The sequence below is a fragment of the Myxine glutinosa genome, chromosome 4 (genome assembly GCF_964187855.1).
Source record: "Myxine glutinosa chromosome 4, kmMyxGlut1.1, whole genome shotgun sequence".
NCBI lineage: Eukaryota > Metazoa > Chordata > Myxini > Myxiniformes > Myxinidae > Myxine > Myxine glutinosa.
Window position 1 is genome coordinate 72,934,739 of NC_136264.1, and position 17,582 is coordinate 72,952,320.

The 17,582-nt window shown below is 45.2% G+C and overlaps 1 protein-coding gene across 4 annotated transcripts in view; it reads right to left on the minus strand.

Moving 5' to 3' along the window:
• Positions 1–17,582, minus strand: part of LOC137424766 (BAI1-associated protein 3) — a 180,441-nt gene that overhangs the window by 120,020 nt on the left and 42,839 nt on the right. For all 4 annotated transcript variants that reach the window (XR_013623070.1, XM_078775902.1, XM_078775904.1 and 1 more), the window contains exons 10-13: positions 10,326–10,409; positions 6,241–6,344; positions 4,319–4,427; positions 1,950–2,074 (exon numbers count right to left, since the gene is read on the minus strand). Coding sequence is in view for 3 of the 4 variants with exons in the window: in XM_078775902.1 (XP_078632028.1) it covers positions 1,950–2,074; positions 4,319–4,427; positions 6,241–6,344; positions 10,326–10,409 (422 nt within the window). In the remaining variant the exon portion in view is untranslated. The remainder of the gene's footprint in view (positions 1–1,949; positions 2,075–4,318; positions 4,428–6,240; positions 6,345–10,325; positions 10,410–17,582) is intronic.

Consider the following 17,582-nt stretch of genomic DNA (forward strand, 5'->3'; position numbering starts at 1 on the left):
TGAGTCGCATCGAGGCTGTGAGCGGACTTTTTTGATATTGGTCACGAATGAGTTGAGGCTTCCCGGGAAAGGGATTGTCCGTGACATCGCCACATATTGCGATTGCAATTAAACCTGCGTCTCAGGTTTTATCACCAAGGGTGAGTTATTGTTGGAGGGAGCCAGCGCCTCCATTACAGGTCGATCCGCCATTTTGTACTCGAAGAGACTGTCTGCTTGGTGCAGCTCGTTTTGTCATTGGAATTCCCATATCAACATCATCGTGTTGATTGCTGTTGGTTTACATATCGGCTCAATTGCCGTATCGACCTCTCACCTTGTAACTCCTCGTCCGCCTCCGTGCCGATACATGCCTGTCCTCGTCGTTCTGCATGGCTTCAACCAGCGTGGGGATTAGTGCAGGGACTTTGGGGAATGTTACATTCCACTCACGTTTGTCGTATCGTGAGTTTATTGCTTTGAGAGCATTGGGGAATGATGGTATCATCACATGTATTGTTCATTTGATGCAAGTGACATTTTCATTGTACTTTCTTTAAGAGTGTTATTATTGTGTATGTGAGAGTTCTTAATACAATTACTTGTTTTGTTCTACAATTGCATTGGTGTGGTTTTACCATGGTTTATTAGAACACTCAAAATTACAAATCTTTCTGCCGCGTTCCCTCTCGAGACTCTGAGGAGCACCGTAATCGAGGTTCGGGGAGGAACACGTAACAACTGTCATCCATTATATAAGTAACATTGGCTCACAAGATTGTGTGTTGTTTGGGAACCTCCAAAGGGGCTGATAAAATCAGCTGAAAAAGATGAGAATGCACCAGAGAGCACTCTGGGGCTTTCAAGGCCTGAAAACGGGCTTCAGAACCCAACTGTTAAGTCTCAGCTCGCATTCATGCAGGCACAGCACAATGAAGTCTTACGATTTTGTTTTTTTACCTTGACAGGTTGGTACGCCATTCAGAAAACGCAACACTGGGATAAAAGTGATGATTCAAGAATTGGAAGAATGCAATCTATATCATAAAACAGGAGTGTCTGTCCATCTGTCCGTCCGTCCCAAAACTACTCCCTCAGTTTTGGGTCGAGCCCCGCCAAACCTTCTGTGGAACCTTTTGGAGTCCCAGCGACGTCGTAAGGTAGGTAGGAGCTTTTATAAGTTCCTGAATAAAATTATGATTTTGAAATTGGCTCGACACGAACATGCTCCCAAATCCAGAAGTGACCAGATGCCGACATTGGGCTGGTTTAATAAATATCTCAATACAATCATGATGCAACACAGTATTTTGTTATAGTATTAATGTATGATTGGAGTTATGCTGTTTGGAATGAAAATAGAGATATTGAGTTTCAATAAGAATGAGGAAATGACGTAGGGGTTTCTATTTTCTAACCATGACATTCGCGGATTCGCCATATGCAGATTCGCCATCCCCATTGACTGGGGATAGAACCATTCAGACTGGGTACGTTTTTTGCCCAAGTCATTCACGAACTGGCTATCAATATCTGATGTTCGACTGAAGGTGGCACAGGAATGTATAATTTATTGGTTCCATGGTTTAGCATTCACGGTTTCCGCATTGTTTGTTTGCTTTTGGCCTCCCACCTGTGCATAGCACGGGTACCTCGCTAGTGAGGATTAAAGGAGGGAATGAATGACAGAGTTGGAAGACGAATGTCGCTGGTATCACAAGGGACTTTCCTGTAAAAGTACAATTAGTAACACTATCTTGTTAGGCCATACATTATGGCCAGTATAACCAGATGAGAGCAATGCAGGCCAAAAAATAAAACGTTTTTAAGATTGCAGAACACCAATAATGGGCAAAACCTTCTGAAACGTGTTTATTAATGTAAATGTGTTGATGCTTAAGCAATCGCACAACAACAGGGGCAAAGTAGTCAACACATGCAAAATGGGACTCTCCCCCCTCTGCTCTCACCTTAGGAATGATTCCAACCTTTTGGGTGTTTTGAGTGCATTGGCTGGGTAACGCGAACGAAGATCAACCAAACTTTGCGAACAGCCCTCACGAAAAGCACAAAAGCCTTCAGATGCAAATTTTTCCTAAGACAGGAAAAGACAAAATTAGAGGAGTTCATGAAGTCTAATATACCTCCAGTCCAACCTGGAATACAGATTCATGAGAGTAATCAGATCAAGTCTTCCACTGAGTTTCTACACAAGAGGTCTTTATTGTGTGGCATCCCTTGAAAATTGCTTGATTGTAAAGTTTGCAGATGATACAACTGTTGTGGGACTGATTCACAATGGCGAACAAGGTAATTGTCACCAGCAGATCGAATTGTAATGCGTTGCTGCTCAGACAACAACTTAGTGCTCAACATCAATAAAACAAAATAAACAAGAAAGAGCAATCAAAGACTGCAGACCCTCGCCAGGACGTGTTTTCAGTGTTTTTTTTAAGGCTTTTGTGTTAAAACAAATAGGGTGGCCGAACCACGTGACCGATAACGTCATTGTTTTTGTTTTTTTTCGCCACCAATTTATCCCGAGATGATGCTCAATAAATTTCATCTTGATCGCATGAAGTTTTGTACTTGTTGAATTAAGACGTCATGATGGAGGTGCCTATGACATCATCATTAACATATGTTATTCCACATGGGGAGTTCTTTACAATGATGTGACCATGATCATGGCCTCTCCCAGGGAGGCCCCAAAACCAGCAGACGTCTGAACTACAACCTCAAGAGATGACCGTCGGCCCACTCTGGGCAATTGATTATATTGATGCTGCCGAGGTTGAAATTGTCGAATCCTTTAAATTCGTCAATATCCATATTTCAGATGATCTAGCCTTGGAGGTGAATATCGATCACTGTGTGAAGGAGGCTCAAAAGCGGTTGTACTTCCTAAGGCGAGTGAAGAGTTTTCATGTCAGCATCACCGTTCTTGGGAAATGTTACCGGGCAGTGATCGAGAGTGTAATGACACTCTTCATCACTGTCTGGTTTGGTTTTTAGCACAGAATCTGCAAAGTAAAAAATGCACTGTGTTGTCAAAGCATGGAAGCACCAATATTGCCAATTTTTAGTCTGGCCAAATATCGAACCAATAAGAGACACCTCAAGGGCAACCAAGAAGCCTTTGCGCAAACCTGTCGGACAGTACAAAGCCATTTTTGAACAATCATCACCTGTACACCTCACAAGCTAGGAAAAAGCTGTGATAGCAATAGTTGGTGGACGTTAAAGATCCCACGATGTCGTTAAAAATCCCAAAAGAAAGCAGAAACAAAAATGAAAGCAAAGCAATAAAAACAAAAGCACAAAAATTAACACAAAGCAGTAAGCCTCCAAATGGCCGGATTTTGCTCCGTGCTGCGTCTCCTCAAGTTACCTCGTCCATGACAAGTCTGGTTCCATGGAGATGACCTGTCCTTCGGACAGAGACTTGGCCAGCCATGCCTCCTTGGGGACTGTTGTGGCGGATCGTGGACAGCTTCCCAAAGCGTTGGCAACCATCACCACTGAAGGGCCGCTACATTGGGCCCATTGCACACCACACACATGTGCACAGCATAACCTACCCAGCACTTGTGGCATACCCATATAGTCATGAACATGAGTCTATCGATGTGACCCTGACCAGCGACCACCCCAGACAATGGCTGGGATGGCAACCTCTTCAGAAAAAAAGACAGCCTCCTGAGACAATGCTGAGGGCACCTCAATCTCTCATTCCCTCCCTCAAAGTGCATGCAATAGTGCCTCTTGACATGGCAGCCGCAGAAAGCACACGGTCCACGCACAGCTATTCTCCCTCCTACCACACATAAACTGCATGGTGTGGAGCTCCTTGGCAGTCATGAGCATCCCAACATGGTTCTGGCAGTGGCAGAGGTCAGACACTATGCAGGACACTCAGAGTGGTACCATGAGCTGAGCTGTGAACGATATGCCTCACAATTGGCCGGATGCAACCCAGACACTCCGCACAGCCAAGTTTGTGAATGTGGGCTGCTCACATCTGGTGCTGAGCGGTCCCATACACTGAACCAAGGACCCCTCTCTGGCTCCCTTCAATGGGGCCCACAGCAGCAAAGAGATGCCAACAGCCAATGGCTCCCCATTGCCATAGCCTGCTCCCTCCCAGAATGACAGCCTGGCCCACAGGCCACTTGTTTAAATATGGAGTGGGCAAGTAATCACCGGCAAGCTGGTCAAGTTACAAGTTCCTGTCTTTACTGCTACTGGGAAGGCAAAGCCAAGCCACACGGTGTAATCCTTGCAACAAGACTGCTTAAACAGCACACAACCTCTCTTTTCAGAGACATCTCATACTTACTTCCTGCAGTAGCTGAGGATCACTGTTCTCCAGATCACACAGGATTGGCATCAGTAGAGAGTATGGCAAGTTCTGATCTTTCACTTCATGGCTGTACACATTCCATCGTCTGCTTTCCAAAAGTACAGCAACAATTTCCTTCATATATGTTTGTGGCAGGCAGAATTTATAATCCATACCCATTAAACATTAATACTGTCGTGTGACTACCCTTCGTGATGAAGACCTTGGGGCAGCACGGATAGCCAAACAAGCTTTACTCCGAGGCACTCGGTTCAAAATGTGGCGGAGTTAATACACGTGGGGGGATGTGGGAAGGGAGGAGGTGGAGGATGCAGAAGAGCACTTACCTGAACGGATCCTACTGGCAGTCCTTAAACCTGCAAAAAAATTAACTCACACGAGACCGGACTGAAAATGTCCAAAAATACCGGCTTTTTTAAAAAGGAATGCCGGTAATATAAAATAAAACACGGTCAAATCATTTCCTAAATTGGGACGTCTCCACAGCAGACACAAACACAGACAAAGGATAAAATTAATGGTGGATAAAATTAAGGTGTGTGGTTATTTAGTGCACTTAGCTCTGATCGCTGGTGCGTCTCGCCAGGAATCGTCCAGGCCCCGGGCACGCAGTCTGGATGCGGCTCTGGTGTTGGCAGGAAATCCGCTTGCTCCCGCGCTGCTAGGCCTCAGTACGCCCTCGTTCACGATACCGCGCCCACTGGCGCGAAACAAGCTTTTCACGCGAATCAAACCGCGTGCAGCTCGCTCCCCCAGCCATGCCTGTCTTCATCGTCCTTGGTGTGAAACTGCAGCCCTCGGTCTGTGGCTCTCCCGCCCCATGACCACCAGCCGATGCCGGAACACGGCTGCCCACGATGAAGCCTCCCCGTGCAGAGAGGGAAACACAACAGTCCGATATCGCTTTTGGAACGAGAGGCGCAAGAGGGAATGTTCGCTCTCAATGCCCAGGAGCCAGACGAACAGGGGAACGAGGAGGAGATCCCAGCCCACAACGTTACTGCCAGACCCAAAACGTCGAGAAGGTGGGAGGAGAGGAGCAATCACGACCGTTCACTATGGCATCCAGAACGAGAAGGGATGATGTCCGCCGCTCCAACTATTTTACACGCCACTCTCTGACGACATCGGCCGTGCTTTGCCAATCTGCGAGTTGCTTCTTAACAGTCCTCCACGTCAATCACAACCCTGACCACTCACTACCTTCCTGGGCGTGGCCCCATGGACCTGCCTGCTTCGATGTTGCTATCCATCGTCAATGTAATTAGCGGCAGCGCTCAATGTCCTGGCCTCCGGTAGGTTTCTTTTAGGGCATTTAAATGTGGGATTCTGGCTACGTGTCTAAGGTGTGTTCTTAAAAGGAACAAAGGCATAGATACAGAGGTAACAACGTACAAGGGATAATTTATCCATAATCCCTGTGCTAATTAACATACCCCACTCCTCGTAATGGGGACGAAGATACACCTTAATCTGAACACACGGTCTACCGGATCCCTACTTGGTGGTTCTTCTTCTTCACGACAATTGGAGCACACTAATCTATACAAATCTACCTGGTCTAAGGTGATCACTGCCTACCCCCTACAAACATAACAATACATTGTGATAATGTTGTCCCCAAGTACCACGTTTTAATGAACCCAACATTGAGTTTGAATTGTTAAATTGAATAACTGAATCAGAAGAAAAGCTACACCATTAGCACATTAAAATCATGAGTTTGAGTTTCCGGGACACTACTTTGAATGGTGTGTTCAGCTTTATTTAAAGGCGGATTTAATTGATGGTTGGAGAACTCAATATGAATTCATTTGATATATATTTATATCCAGTATGTATGGGCATGTGTACTGTGAGAGACAAAAAAGGAGCAGATCTTACACAAGGAACCTTACATCAATGATTGCTGCGGAAAGGTCAAACCATTTTGACAGGCATGTTGAAGTAGGATAAGATGGGCAACTGCAGGAAGATGGCCATCCCACTCAGTTGATTCCTTCTGAAGGTACAAAAAGATGCATGGTATTTGGGGTGAGTGAGCATTTTAGAGTTCCTACAGAAATACTTGCACATTTTCAAGGTTTTCAGTTGCAAAACTGAAATATTTGTTCCTTTTCCGAGAGCATATACACTACTTTCAGTATCTTGATAGGTTATCAAGCATTGCTTAATGCTGAGCAAGGCCAGAGGAGAAAGAACCGCATGGTGGCGAGAGAGTCAAATTACAAAGGTGAAAATCGACACAGATATAAAAGTACATCAGGCAGAGCCGGACTCTGCGGAATGAGCTGGCAAGACGGGAGGATTTACCAAAAGACTAGCCAAGGATCAGGAACTACCAAGTCCATGAAGGGCTGTGTGGAGCCTCAAGCCATGTGCACAACAGAAAAATTGACTTGGAAGAGAGCCAGTGCACCACGATGCTAGTCCATGTGAGTAAAGCACAAGTATAGAGCCCACGTCGGTGAATACAGCAGTAGGGAGAGAGTGATTCATGGAAGGCAGGCGCCCATGCACAGTCAATCCGAGAACGACTCCGCTAAAAGAGCATAGCAGCAGCATAGAAGAGCTATCTCAGAGTACAGCGGGGCACAATGGGGCAAGCTAAGAGAGAACAAGCGTTACGCCTAGGTCCCCCGTCGTTGAAGTGATGTGAGTTGACAAAGTGGAAGACGCAAGGCGGGCATCTTGGATTTTGACGTGGCGACCCAATTTTCAATAGCGTTCTTCCTTATGCATAGATACACCCACACACCAGATTAGAAGTTAGAGGTTCGTTTATTTTTCAAGATATTTCACTCACAAGGTTCAGACATATATAAGGTGGCGGCCATCTTGGATTTTGACGTGGCGACCCAATTTTCATTAGCGTTCTTCCTTATGCCTAGATACACCCACACACCAGATTAGAAGTTGGTACTTCGCTTATGTTTCAAGATATTCCGCTCACAAGGTTCAGACATACATGGCGTCAGACATACATGGCGGCGGCCATCTTGGATTTTGACGTGGGTTGCACCCACACACCAAATTAGAATTTGGTCCTTCGCTTACGCACGCACGTACGGATGCACGCACACACGTTCGCACGCACGCACGCACGGACGCACGCACACACGGACGGAGGGGAAAACCATAGTCCCCCTTTCGCTCAGCGGTGCGACGGGGGTCAACAACAATTGCGTGGTCGTGCCAGCTGAAAAAGCATTAGCTAAGCAATGGCTGCTTAGACCAGAGACAGTTCACTAAATGCCAGTCATCCCGGGGATGGGCAGCCTCTGGGATGGCACAGCATGGACCACCCTGCAGACGCACGTAACCGTCCGGGTGTGTGTTTGGAGTGTGGGTTAAGAGAAGGATCAAGGAGAAGAGTGTGGGTTGGAGAAGTGGACGAGTGTGGTTTAGGAGAAGAATCAAGGAGAAGAGTGTGGGTTCGAGAAGTGGACGAGTGTGGTTTAGGAGAAGAATCAAGGAGAAGAGTGTGGGTTCGAGAAGTGGACGAGTGTGGGTTAGGAGAAGAATCAAGGAAAATAGTGTGGGAAGAAGAATGCAATAAAGTCTAAGGATAATCTGTCTGTCTTGGCGGATGCATTCCCACAAAACGGTTACCAACCTTCGATCAATAACGAAGGCACACAAAACAGAACACCTGTACAACAAGACAAGACTCATGCCCAACATTTTGACTACCAAGATATTCATCCAGGAAGTTAATCTGGAATCGTCATACAGTCAATTAGTTAACCTCGATGAAGGCCACTTGGTGGGAAAAAGGTTGCACCTGAGCCTTGCCTTGCTTTGCAGTTGTAGGCCTACTAGATTTTATTGGCAGTTGTGCTAATCCTAACGGTCCTTTTATATCTTTGATCTGCATTGCCCTGTTTTGCTTCCATACATCAATACTGCTTTGATACAGGCGCTTTATAAGCTGTAACTTTTAACAGATAATGGAATGTTTCTGTGCTTCGTGATATCACCTAGTTTTCTCCACCTTTTTCAGGCCGACATTATTCTTGATCTAATAGTTCTGCTCCTCCTGATGCCTCCATCTTGTGTCCAAGGTAACAAAAAAGTTTGACCTTCTGCAACTTCAAGTATGAGGTCAGAAGTACTTCCTTTTGATCATCTTTTTCTGGACGTGATTGATCCTGGCATCATTTATACAGTATAAGAAAATCCCAGCTTTCTTTACCAAATTTCCTGTGTACCTCTTGTAATAACATTTATAACACTGCCTACATTCAACTCCTTCCAACTTCTTTTCTACAGATCGAACAAGGCCAACGTCTGTTTTCTTTCCCTTCTTCCCATAACCTTTGTTTTAAATATTCACATGCAAAACTTGCTCTAATGCACTTAATTAAATTGTTGAAACATCTCTTTTGTTTCTTTTTCATTACTTTCAGCATTCAATACCAAGTCATCAGTGTACAATAACTTGTATGGGAATCTCAACCCTTTTATTCTTCATCAATTCTTCCATCACTATTAAAAAACGGACACAACTTAAAATTATCCCTGGTGTAATCCTACAATGACTTCAAACATTTCAGTGGATCCCAAGTTGATCTTTACCATAGTTCTTGATTTTTTTTGATACATTCCCATGATTACGTTTACCATTCAGGCACAAGTTGCCTTCGGACAACCCATTCCACAACTGCTATGGGTACAACTATCGTGGATGCCTCTTCGTGGAGGTTGTGCCCCCAATGGAAGTCTGGGGCCAAATCTTCCCCATTCTTCCCTGCTTCCTGGATCGAACGGCTGTCTCCATGCTGCAGGCTTGTTCGAGAAAACTGTCTGGGACTATACAACAACAACAACAACAACAACAACAACTGCTCTGGGTCTAGTCCAGTCAATGTCTGGTTGATCTTCAAACAAATTGCAATATAATAATTTTTTAAATTGTTATTATCTAGGGGTATACTAGTATTACAGGAAAAACGTCTACTGAGATATATTTGTTGTGTTGGATCTCTCCAGTCATAAATAGCACAAGAAGTGAGGGATCTCCTAAATGCTCCTCTAGCCTCGGAACACGATCGAGCATTTTCCTTTCTTTGTGAAATACTTCACTCGGCATTGCCTCAAAATTAAAATGGCTTTCCTTGCTGATCTTTCTGGTATACAACTATACTGGTTGTTGCTATATTTACAACTTTTTACCTCCGCCACCAAAGGTGGATGGAGGTTATGTTTTCACCCTGTCTGTCTGTCTGTTTGTTTGCCCGTTTGTGAACAAAATATTTCAAAAAGCTGTCGACGGATTCGGACGAAATTTGGCAGAGATGTAGCGCATGTGACAAGGACGAAATAATTAGATTTTGGTGAAGATCCGGATTCGGATGCGGCTAGAAGAATTTTTAAAGGGATTTTTCACCATTGAGAGATAGGGCTAAAACGAACCTATAGCAGGATGTCTCAAAAAGTTATGGACGGATTTGGACGAAACTTTGTGGACAGGTTGTGTGTGTGACAAGGAAGAATCGATTCAATTTTGGTGAAGATCTGGATCCGGATCCGCCTAGTAGAATTTTTTATGTGATTCTTCACCATTGGGAGATAGGGCCAAAAACGACATATAGCAGTGTATCTTAAAAAGTTGTCGCCGGATGATTTTGATTAAATGCGATTCTGTATTGTGATTTTCTGGTCTACTCTGGGTTACACAACGTAAACTGTTCACCTGGCAGAGGTATACACTCTACTGAGTGCCATTCTAGTCTTAGTCCTCTTTCAATCACCTTTACCAAAACTTTCAATATTTCAATGTCTGCCGAATTAATTTAACTCCTTTGTAAGATTGACGTCAGATTCTTCTAAAATGAAAAATAAAAGATCTACTAATCCAGACGGCTTTGTCCGGCAAGGCATGGATTCAATCCTGCACAGAACAATATTTTGAACATAGTCAATTATGTTTAAAATGAAAATTAAATTGACTAAGAAAGGTGATTAGCGGTGCACATGGTACCTGGTTTTCAAGCTCGTGCTTCACAAAGGTGGACAGTAAGTTTCTGTGGGAAGTCGCAGGATCTCCATAAAAGGTGCCAAACCTCTGGGGAAACAAACAGAGACACTGAATATCTATCCAACCTTCAAACTCCGATGTTCAGTCACTTGTAATACAGCGGCTGTTATGTGAAATTAGTAACCCCTTGATTAGTTCGAAAATTAGATTAGATTGATTCCAAAGATCCCGAGAGTTATTAAATTAAAATTCATGCCTTTTATCCAAGCTTCAGAGATTTGATTAATTTAACTGTAATTATACTTGGTCCTCGGTTAACGTCGTGGTTACGTTCCTGAAAACCGACGTTAAATGGATCAATTTATCTCAAAATAAACCCAAAATAAAGTTTATCTCAACGACGAAGTCCTTGGTATCTAATTATTATCGACGTTATAAGGAAACAATGTTAACCGGGACAACGTTAAGAAAGGACGCCCTGGACGTCATTATGACGTGTAAAACATTTGGCATGGAATCTTAGGGGAGCATAAATACAATGCAATTAGAAGGGGAGCCAGACCTCAAAATTATGCAAAATAAGGATTTTTCCGTACCGGCTTGCTATAAAATTTCCATGGGTGGATTTGTGTAGGCCGAGGCATCCCGCACAGGAATAGTTTGGTCTGCTCTGCATTTGCTCTTGCGAAATCCAAATTTTGGGGGGTTATTTGAACTTAAGGGACCACATAATTGAGCCCAAAAGTTATGGGTAAGGGAAATCAAAATTTGATTTCAACAGGTTTACTATAAAGGGAACCATGCATGTTGGGTATCATTAGAAAGGTCTTGATAAGACCTACCGAATGGTACTATGCAAATGAGTAGGTCAATACTTATGACGTCATCAGAGGTTAAAAGGTCATTTTTTTTGGCCGAGGTGAAAATCTAGGGGTTTCGATCTTAAAATGGCCACTGGTACAAAACTAAAAGAGATAAATGGATGAAAATAACACTGATTTATGTTGACATATAGGTTAAGTTTTTTTTATAACAATACACATTACAAATACCTTGAGGTTTTGGAATTAACCCCTTGTGTTTGAAACAGAAATTTCATTAAAATGACAATTTTCGGGATTTTCTAGCATTAAGACAAGACAACCCCAGGACTTTCTATATTATGATTTTAACCAGATATCTTATCTGGTTCGCATGGCGTAACCAGAAGGGTGGTGTTCATCTGGTTGTAAAAGGGAACTTGAGTAATCGGCCCACTCATGTGAAAAAGCATTAGTTTTTTCTTTGTTGCTGAGGCTTGTGGCAAAGCACAAACTCCGAGAAACTGTGCTCTTCTCAATATGCAGCTTATTTTCCTTCCTGGCCAGAGAGGTTACTTTCTGCTTGGCAGTGAAGGTCTTAAGACGCACAGGCTGCACTTTGAAGGCCTTCTCACTCTCTGCTTTCTTCAAGGCTTCAAGACCTCTTTCTTTTGCTTCGATGACATCATTAGAGGAAGCCAACTTCGCGGTAGAGATGTTCACGAGGTGCTCAGACTGCTTGAACGGGTTCAGCATATTTTCCTTTATGACACTTCGAAGTTTCTGAATTGTTTCTCTGTCCCTTGGTGCTGAACTCTCGTTTGCACGGCTGTCATCCATTTTGTTGGCCATTCTTCTGGGTATGGCAAACACTGTGGTACTTTGGACGTTTCTCCAAAAACAAATCTTCATCCACAATATCTTCAGTGAGGCGGCGTGCAACATTATCATCCAAATTGGACACTGCATGCAATAAACCAGGGTAGCCAGCTTTCGTGAGATTTGACAAACAAATTTGTGTTGACTTTTGACATATGATACAAATTCCATAGTCCGTGTCACCAACGGGACGCCCTCTCTTCTGTCCAACGTGCAGCGTTCCATCCTCTGCCATTGCCATAGTTGGCCAAGGACCAGAAAAAGCCTGAAAAATAACCAGGATTGATCAGGAGGAGTCATGAGGCAAACACGCTATGTCACAGCCTTAGACATGTTAGACAGCAGGCATCGGTTTTTTATCATAGGTTCTCCTTTATCTGCTCAAAACAAAAGCTCTGCTATTTTTCAAGGAATAGATAGGCCATCCTTCGACAGATGGTAACTCATTAGGGACAGCAGAAATCCACTATCCCGTTTTGCCCCACTATCTCATTATGCAACATACATGTCGTCACTTATCAGTGAAATCAATGATTGTTTGTCTTACCTTTGTTCCCTCATCTACGAATTTCAAGAGATACTGTCTGTTCTTAAGCAATACAATGCAGGAATACTATAGTACCCATAACTCACTAAAGAGAGCCTGAGAGATTTACTCATACGTTTTTTTTATGCGTAGTTTTACCACAAACTTGGCATTCCGTACACTGAGGATTAAAATGTATCCACTGTTACTAATTTGGTGCACTAAGGGTTAATACACCTTCTAAGAGATAAATGTAAACTTTTTCAATAAGATATCTGGTTGAAATCATAATATAGAAAGTCCTGGAGTTGTCTTGTCTTAATGCTAGAAAATCCAGAAAATTGTCATTTTAATGAAATTTCTGTTTCAAACACAAGGGGTTAATTCCAAAACCTCAAGGTATTTGTAATGTTTATTGTTATAAAAAACTTACCCTATATGTCAACATAAATCAGTGTTATTTTCATCCATTTATCTCTTTTAGTTTTGTACCAGTGGCCATTTTAAGATCGAAACCCCTAGATTTTCACCTCGGCCAAAAAAAATGACCCTTTGACCTCTGATGACGTCATCAGTATTGACATACTCATTTGCATAATACCATTCGGTAGGTCTTATCAAGACCTTTCTAACGATACCCAACATGCATGGTTCCCTTTATAGTAAACCTGTTGAAATCAGATTTTGATTTCCCCTACCCATAACTTTTGGGCTCAATTATGTGGTCCCTTAAGTTCAAATAACCCCCAAAAATTTGGATTTCGCAAGAGCAAATGCAGAGCAGACCAAACTATTCCTGTGCGGGATGCCTAGGCCAACACAAATCCACCCATGGAAATTTTATAGCAAGCCGGTACGGGTTTTTCAAAATTTCAGTGCCTGGCTCCCCTACTAAATGGGAAGACATTATGTTGCTCAGTCAAGTGGTGAAAACCTTTTCTCGAGATGAACATTTCGATTCCCATGGCTGCTCACTCTTACAAACCAGGTTGAAGATCGAGGAGAAAAATTGCAAGTACCGTGCTGTATATGTAAATGCATTGTTACGTTGAAAGGGGTGGGGATCCATATCTATATTGTGGTAAGACGAGCATGGACCATGTGACCGCGTCGGTTACATCCCTTCTTGTATCAGGAAAAATGTCAGAGTAAGTCGTATTGTAAAATGTGCACTGAGGAGGCAGTGACTGTTAATTACCCTGCGCTCCTGAAGTGAAAAGCAGGGTTAGGCATTCTTATGCGTACATGCATGCGTACGCACGTGTGTGTGGTGAAAATGAAGAAGAAGAGCCTTCGTAGGCATGGGGCATATTGGATGCCTATTTATGGGCGAACGCTCGGTGAGCGAGAGGGTCAGTATCTTGTCTGCTGAATGAGTTATGCAGAGATGAGCGCTGGATCCTCTTGGTAAAAAGTGACTGGGATGGATGACTAATGTTTTATAATGCTTGACTTTGCTTTATAATGCTTTATTAGCTTTGTAGCTTGAAGTGAGGTCTGGAAGCTTTTTCAATACAATTTATTTAAATCGATTCTGAGACGTTCTATGACCATGGACAAGCTCATCAAGTTGGAACGCTTCTGCGGAGATCCTCACGCGAGCGACGCTGTCGGCCAGCTGACTCACTGGCTTCACTCCTTAGGGCTCTACACAGACTTAGTCCCGGAGATTACAGATGCCCAGCAACTGAATGTTCTGTCTTGCAACGTGTCCCATACCATTTATGAATATGTTTCCCATTGCACGACCTATGCTGATGCCGTAGCAACCTTGACGGCCCTTTATGTTAAACCGCGCAGCACCATTTATGCGCGGCACCTTCTGGCGACGCGCAGACAGGAGACTACGGAATCGCTGGAGCAATACGCCCAGATCTTATGGCAGCTTGGCAAAGAATGTGCCATCCTGGATCGCACGGGCAGAGAGTGCACTGCTGATTTAGTGCGCGATGCTTTCATAACTGGGCTCCAGTCTCCCACGATCCAACAGCGTCCTCTCGAGATCGAAACGCTGGACTTCAAAACGGCTTTCGACCAAGCCCGAGTCCTCCAATCGGCTCAAGTCAGATCTGAAACTTACAGCCGGCCATTCGTAACTGCGGGTACTACGGTCTACGCCAATGATTGCGGGGAGTCAGAATCTGCCACCAAGCAAGCACCCGCGCAGGGTATCGTGAGCCAGGGTTCCCGTGGAGAGGGCTCGGATGACGAGGAGAGCGAGCCAAGCACCACGGCCGTGGCGACCGCTGCTGGGGCAACTGCCAAATGCTACTTTTGCGGAAATCACCACCCCCGCTCATTATGCCCTGCTTGGGAGACGACGTGCCGCAATTGCGGGAAAAGGTCACTTCGCCAAGGTCAGTCAGGACCACGCTCGACGGACGGCGCTCGCTGGAGCACTCATATATTTGGGGTCGCAGAGAGCTCCGAGCGGCCTTGCGTGCGCTGTGGTTCTGGTGGAAATCAATGGCGAGGCAGTGGAAGCGCTGATCAATACTGGAAGCAATCAAAGCTACATCAGCCAGCGTCTCGTCGAGCACCATGGGTGGCCCACTGTTGCTGTGACGCAGTGCGTATACATGGCCTCAGGGGCCTTGTGGCAGCGATCGCATGGTTTCTGTGTGGTTAAGCTGATTGCCAATGATGTTACGTACTCGGACGTGAAGTTAATGGTGTTTCAGGACCTTTGCTCGGACGTGCTTCTCGGACATGACCTTCTTAAACCGGCATAAACGCCTAGTGATGCAGTTCGGCAGTGCTCATACACTCTCTGTAGGCTCCGTGCCGGGCTCGGTATGCGGCTTAGCAGAGATAGCTATTGAACCTCCTCCACTGTTCCCGAGTTTAGCATCTAATTGCTGCCCTGTCACCGTGAAATCGAGGCGGTATTCTCAGCCCGATGTCCAGTTTATCGCCGATGAGACTAAACGTCTTTTGCTCAAGGGAATCATTAAACCCAGTTGCTCACCTTGGTGGACTCAAGTGCTGGTCGTCAATTGTACTAATAATCGAAAATGCATGGTCGTTGACTACTCGCAAATGATTAACCGTCTCACACAACTCGATGCCTACCCGCTCCCTAGAATGGATGATATGGTCCGGGCAGTATATAAATATCGAGTTTTCAGTACGCTGGACCTTCGTAGCGCCTATAATCAGATTCTGATATGGGAAGCCGACCTCCCCTACATGGCCTTCGAGTCTGGCCAGCGGTTGTAGCAATTTCGTATAATCCCCTTTGGTGTTACAAACGAAGTTTCATGCTTTCAACGGGCTATAGACGATATCCTTTCATAAGCAGCAATTGAAAGATGTATTTGTTTATGTGGATAATGTGACTGTGTGCGGATGGAACCAGAAGGACCCTGATGCTAATCTGTGGCGCTTCTTGGAAGTGGCTCGTAAATACCGGTGGACCTTCAACAAAGCCAAGTGTAGCTTGTAATGAAATTGTACCTAAGTTGAACCCAGGTGTTATGCTCTCTCCAACCACTGAGAGGCGTCTATAAGAACTCAGACGCCCATCGCTCTGGATCATTCCTGTGACATATAATCTGTGACAGCGTAGACTCGAATGGTGCGTATATTTCGATGATCCAGTCTTGCTTGCACTGATTGTTAATTGCTGGACTTCTCCTTGATTATATAATCCTGATATATTGCATGATCGTATTTTTACAGGTGTTGCCAGAGATCGAATTTGCATTAAACCTATCATTGGGACAATGTTGTGGATTTGACTTTTTACAACAATTAATGCAAATTCGTCTCTTCGTCTTGAACAAGAACGGGACACGAACGAGAACGACATGACTCATGAGATGATCCAAGTGCCGATCTTCGGAGCAGACCCTCAGGCGGCGGACGCGGCCGCCGAACTGACACATTGGCTGAAAATCTTGGATAACCAGTTCAAGGCTCAGGAGGCCATCTCCAATGAAACAAAACTCGAAGTGCTGCAATCAAAGGTGCACCATACCGTGTACATGGCAATTGAACTATGTGAGACGTTCGATGCAGCTGTGGCTGAGCTGATGCATATTCACATAAAAAAACGAAGCGTGGTCTATTCACGACATTTGCTTGCGACGCGACGACAACAGCCCACGGAGACTTTCGATCAATTTGCTTAAGACCTCCGACGCCTACTGAAGGAGAGTACCCCTGTGGTACGCACTTATGAACAAGTCTGTGATGACCTTGTTCGCGATTCTTTCGTCGCAGGACTTAGGTCCCCGGTCGTCAGACAGAGACTACATGAAGAAGCCGATTTGACACTAGCCGAAGCACTCCGGCTATCTCACATGTACACCGAAGCACGGGAACAATCCGACGCATATGATCGCCCATACCTCACTGCGGGGACATCTCGACAGACTCGACCAGAGAGAGCTACCGCCGAGGTCGTGGATGCAGCCTCGACACCTCCGCCGGAATCAGAGACCCCGGACACTCCCGAGGATCCCGATCCGGGCTTGACGGTGGCCGCTACGGCTGGACCCAGGTCCGGAAGTAACACTACGTGCTATTTCTGCGGGAATCGGGATCATCCCAGGTCTGTTTGCCCTGCTAAAGATGCGGAGTGTCATTTGTGCTCAAAGACGGGACATTTTGCAAACGTTTGCCGAGCGTCGCGGGGCAAACGAGCCCGCTCGACGATGAATGTGCTTATCTCCGAGCCAGCGGTATGAACGGCGCGCGGCGCACCTCACCCGACTTTGATGGGGATAGCCCCTTTCCGTGGGCCCCGAGCTGAGAGCTCGACCTTGGTGAGACTCGCCGCGCCGACTAAACAAGTGGCGCAAACACTTCAGTATGCGGTGCGACCGTCCTTGGCCGGCATTCTTCCGACACCCTGACAACTTCCGGGATCGGCCACCCGATCGGCTAATGCTGGCTTTGAAACTCCGCGCATGGCACGAGCGCCCTCCGGAGGCTGCACGTATGATCTACAAGCTACTTCAACGGCACGAAAGCTGGGAACTTCACGCGTGGCACATGCGCCCTCTGGAGGCGGCACGACTGGCCTACAGACAACTTCAACGGCACGAAAGA